The sequence below is a fragment of the Daucus carota genome, chromosome 2 (genome assembly GCF_001625215.2).
Source record: "Daucus carota subsp. sativus chromosome 2, DH1 v3.0, whole genome shotgun sequence".
Lineage (NCBI taxonomy): Eukaryota > Viridiplantae > Streptophyta > Magnoliopsida > Apiales > Apiaceae > Daucus > Daucus carota.
The window spans coordinates 16,592,245-16,597,361 of record NC_030382.2 but is presented as its reverse complement, the minus strand read 5'-3'; the positions used below and the strand labels follow the sequence as shown (position 1 = coordinate 16,597,361).

The following is a 5,117-nucleotide window of genomic DNA, read 5'->3' as shown; positions in this document are numbered from 1 at the left end:
TGCCTTACTCCTTTTATCATATCCGGTAAATATACACTCTTCTCCTCATCTGAGTACCTTCAAATAATGACCACTCCGCTTTTCCGCCAGTGCTTTGAACTCCTTTAATTTATCAAGAGCCTCTTATTTTTCTTTGATGATATACACCCAACTTTTCCTGCTAAAATCATCAATAAATGTTAGGTAATATCTATTACCTCCAAGTGATGAGATGTCAAATGGACAAGCAATATCTGTGTGAACTATCTCCAATGGCCTTCTGGCTCTCCATGATTTTCCAACGGGAAAACTTTGACGATGTTGCTTCCCCTTTACACACGCTTCACACAAATTTTCTGGTTCATTGATTTCTGGCAAACCGTCCACCATTTATGTCTTTGACAATTATTTCAGGCCAGAAAATCCAAGATGACCATATCTCAAATGCCACAACCACGAGTCATTTTTAATGACCGACTTTAAGCACTTCTGCGCCTTAGTTTGCAAATCAAGCGTAAGCAAATGATTCTTTGACATCTCCACATTTGCAATCAATTCCCGAGCTTGATTTCTAATAATGAGGGATTGTCCTGCATCCGTATATTATATCCTTTTTCCACAAGTTGGCCAAGACTGATAATATTACTCTTCAAAGCGGGAATATAATAAACATGATTTACATATTTCTTTTCACCTTTCTTCGACATGATCGTGATAGTACCTTTTTCTTTGACCAGAATCATTGACGAGTCACCAAAAGTAACTTCTCCGCTAATGGTGTCGGCTATCTCCGTGAATAATTCCTTGTGACCAGTCATGTAATTACTGGCCCCTGAGTCAAGATACCAAACATTCTTCTTGCTTTCCTCGTCTCCTTTGTAAGTGAGGAACGCAGTAGTGCCAACATCTTTATCTTCTTTTGCTGCTGCAAAATGACTTCTTTCTTCCACCTTCGGTGCTCTACACTTATAACTGAAGTGACCAAATTTATTACAATCATAACATTGAAACTGAGACTTGTCACCTCGTTGTTGAAATCCGCCTCGTCCTCGACCTCTGAAATTTTGACCACGACTAAATGGCTGATAGACTTCATCTGGCTTTTATTGATGGACTGCCTACTGCCTTCCTCGTCCTTGTCCACCACAGTAGCCACCTCTGCCACGTGCAGAACTGCTACTGCCAGAACTGTCACCAATGGACACCTTACTTTGCAACGCCTTTTCCAAATGGCTTGGATCATCATATAGGTTCATTCGTTGCTCGTGGGCTTGAAGAGAACCTACGAGCTCATCAATAGAAATCGTGGACAAGTCTTTTGACTCCTCGATGGAGGTAACAACGTAATAAAATTTTCTTGTTAATGAACGAAGCAACTTTTTCATGACCCGAACATCATCGAGACTTTCGCCATTTCTTTTCATCTGATTTTTCACAGTTTTCAAACGCGTAACAAATTCACCAATATTTCCTGAACTCTTCATCTTCAAATTTTCGAACTCGGCACGTAGAACTTGGAGCCGTACCTGTTTAACTTTCTCGACACCCTGGAACGATTTCTGCAGAATCTCCCACGCGTCTTTCGCCGTTTTCTCATTTGAAATATATTTAAAGGTTGATTCATCAACTCCTTGAATAATTGTATATAACGCCTTTTTATCGTTTTTCTGGGTCTCTTTCAAAATCATCTTCTCTGCATTTGAAAGGGCCGCTTCATCCTCTCGCTCGTCATACCCACTTTCGACAATATCCCAACTATCGTATGAACCGAGTAACACCTTCATTTGGATACTCCAGTTCCCGTAATTTGTTGCCGTCAATTTTGGGATTTGTGGTTGCACCATCATATTTGACATTTTTCTTCTCCGAAATAACCTATATATATAATAAACTACAACTTTCTTTCTTGTTACAAAGCACAGGCTATAGCCTTTTCTCTCGCACAACACAGGACAGAACTTCTGCTCTTTTTCTCTTCTCTCTTCAGATTTTTACACTGTATATTACACCAAACAAACACCTTATTTATAGGCTACAAAATACAAGTACACATCATGGCTTACATCAGAGAATAGTTATTATTATAGACTTTTACCAACTTACATGCAGCCTACCACATTTTCCATATTTTCTGGAATGTATATAGCTGTGTCTTCATGTATTTACTCTTCACTTGAGACCAGCCTTAATACCATGAGCTGCAGTACAAGATTTCTTCTGTTTTCATTTGTGCGTGTATTGTATTTTACACAACCCACCTGTTTTCCTGGCCTTCATAAAAACACAACTGCCTTGGTGATCATTTCTTCAACACGTATTTGACTTTCTCCTAGCATGCATGCAGATAGTATATATAGTATTTATTCAGCCCACCTTAATTTATGCATGCACATTAAATCAACCCATCTATTATAATTAATATATTGCTAGCCGGAGAGTTTGAAATTCTAACAATATCGAGAGTTAATGAGTCCTTAAACGTAATAGATTAACATATACATAAACAAATCCTAATTAAAAATTATCTAATAATTCATAGGTGCAATTAGCTTCATAACCTACACGGCAACCAACTCTTGCAGGGGTACAATAGACCACAAAAAAGCATTTTAATACATATAAACATTGCTACACAGTATTTTCATATGTTAAAAAATAAAAACAGACCACAAAATTTGTATAAAAATCAAAACTTTGGCAAATATTAGAAACCAAAAAATTAAGGGCATAGCCCAAGAACCGCATTTCAGCACAATAACCACTGAGAGGGGGGGGGGGGGGGGGCAGAGAGTGAGGGAGGGATACCACACCCATACAGATACACATATACAGCATACCAGAATCATGGATTGACACACCCAATTCACTTAAAACCCTAAATTGAAACTCTCAAAATAGAGAAAAAGAGCCACAATATGCAACAAACAAATACAATTGATAGTAAAAGTGTTAGAGAGTATGTAGAGAGAAGAAAACTAATATTATCATTCAACTTGTTAACTACAAAATGACTATTACACCAATATAAAGAGTCTTCAGCTATATACACAGACTTGTATCTATTTAGAATTTTAACTAACTCTAACAAACTTGTGCTTATTCCAGCTGTACTAATATCCTGCTGTCTCGTCCATGATAGCACACTCTGTGGTGCTTACATCCCCCTCAAGTTAGATATTGGGAAGAAATTGACAACACCTGACTTGGACAAGAGATACGCCAAATGACCCGAAGCAAGAGCTTTTGTGAATAAGTCAGCGGGTTGTTGTAGTGTAGGAAGATAAGCAGTAGAAATGATCCCTTTGGTAAGCTTTTATCGAACAAGATGACAATCAATCTCAATATGTTTTGTACGCTCATGGAAAACCGGATTGGAGGTGATATGAAAAGCAGACCGATTATCACAGAATAGAGTAACAGGCGTGAGATTGATTATGTGCATGTCAGCAAGCAAGGCTAAAATCCAACTGAGTTCATAATTCGTATCAGCCATTGCACGGTATTCCGCTTCAGAGGAAGATCTCGAGACTGTGGGCTACTTCTTAGAGCGCCAGGAGATTAAAGAGGCACCCAACATAACACAAAAACCTGTGATGGAACGTCGAGTAATTCTACAGGCTGCCCAATCAGCATAGCTAAAAGCAGTAAGTTTGAGAGAACTAGAGGCAGAGAAGAGCAAGCCTTGGCCCGCTGTTTCCTTGAGATAGCGAAGAATCTTGAGCACAACATGATAATGATAGACCTTAGGTTTGGACATGAACTGAGCAAGCGTATTCAAAGTGTATGCAATATCGTGTCGAGAAATCGTAAGATAGATTAGCCGACCAATGACCCTACGATATAGTGAAACATCATGAAAATCAGTTTCTGTAGATAAATCAGTAAGTAGACCATTATTTTGTTTCAAGGGTATAACCGAGGACTTGCAATTCAGAAGACCCACATCAGTTAACAAATCTTGAGCATACTTTTTCTGGTGCAGGTGAATACCTTGAGAAGAACAAGCTAACTCAAGACCAAGAAAATATTTAAGATGCCCCAAATCCTTAATCTGGAAACGAGTGGAAAGAAATAGTTTGACTTTTGTCATGGTGCCTTGATCATTACCAGCCAAAACCATATCATCAACATACACCAGAAAGACAGTAATGGAGCCTTGTTGTGTAAACACAAACATACTGTGATCGCAAGCACATTGTTTGAAACCAAAGTCAAGTAATGCTGAACACAATTTCATAAACCAGCAATGAGGCGCCTGGCGAAGTCCATAGATAGACTTTAAAAGTTTGCAAACTAGACGCGGACCTTGATATTTTTGCAACAGCGTAGGCGAAACAGAGTACCCCGAAGAAAGTGACATATACACATCTTCTTTTAAATCACCATTAAGGAAAGCCGTTGTAACATCAAGTTAAGTAAGTGACCGACCCTGAACATCAAAAACAGCTAATAAAGTGCGTAAAGTTGTCATTTTGACAACTGATGCAAACGACTCGAAATAATCAAGACCCTCCATTTGCGTGCAACCTTTCACCACCAAGCGAGCTTTATAACGCTCCACACTTTCATGAGCACAGTATTTTACTTTGTATATCTAGCGACACCCAACAGGCTTCTTGTTAGCAGGTAATGGAGTAATAACCCAAGTTTTATTGGCCTCCAAAGCAGCCAATTCAGAAGCCATTGCAATACACCATTCTGGTGATTGCACAGCCTGCTGATATGAATTGGGTTCAGGATTCTTGGCCACATTAGCTGTAAAGGCCTGATAGGTTGAAGAAAACACTATGTTAGCCTGCATTGTCAATGGTAATCCCACAAAATCCTTGAGTTTTTGAGGAACAACGCGTGTTTAAGTGGGTCGTACATGCTCTATGATTGGTGAAGGCACAGTTGGACTAGAAACTTCAGGAGAATTAACATTTGTAGTATCTTCACTGGAAGACACCCAATCTGAATCAGTTGGAGACAAAGAATTATCCGGAGAATTATTTGCTGAGGGACTATCTCTTTCTTGTGTTAAGAAGAGAGTATCCTCAAGTGGATCAACCAGCACTTGAAGGTCCGGAAACAAAGTAGTGGAAGGAGAAGACTTAATCTCCTTAAATAGAAATATAGTCTCAAAAAACTGAACATGC

At 39.0% G+C, this 5,117-nt stretch overlaps 2 protein-coding genes across 2 annotated transcripts; both read right to left on the bottom strand.

The window, feature by feature from the left end:
• Positions 1-384: 384 nt before the first annotated feature.
• Positions 385-1,835, bottom strand: LOC135150395 (uncharacterized). Its single transcript, XM_064086681.1, has 3 exons — positions 1,102-1,835; positions 701-951; positions 385-569 (listed from the first exon to the last, which is right to left on the bottom strand). The coding sequence occupies exons 1-3, from the start codon at positions 1,833-1,835 to the stop codon at positions 385-387; spliced, it is 1,170 nt and encodes a 389-aa protein (XP_063942751.1).
• A 1,679-nt stretch (positions 1,836-3,514) lies between these two features.
• On the bottom strand, positions 3,515-4,339 carry LOC135150394 (uncharacterized mitochondrial protein AtMg00810-like). Its single transcript, XM_064086679.1, has one exon. The coding sequence runs from the start codon at positions 4,337-4,339 to the stop codon at positions 3,515-3,517; it is 825 nt and encodes a 274-aa protein (XP_063942749.1).
• Positions 4,340-5,117: the final 778 nt, after the last annotated feature.

Coding starts and splice junctions, on each gene's coding strand:
- LOC135150395 (XM_064086681.1), bottom strand. CDS start 1,835: ATGTCAAATATGATGGTGCAACCACAAATCCCAAAATTGACGGCAACA. Junction 952..1,101: donor GGACAAGGACGAGGAAGGCA/GTAGGCAGTCCA, acceptor TGGTCACTTCAG/TTATAAGTGTAGAGCACCGA. Junction 570..700: donor GATTCTGGTCAAAGAAAAAG/GTACTATCACGA, acceptor ATACGGATGCAG/GACAATCCCTCATTATTAGA.
- LOC135150394 (XM_064086679.1), bottom strand. CDS start 4,339: ATGTCACTTTCTTCGGGGTACTCTGTTTCGCCTACGCTGTTGCAAAAA.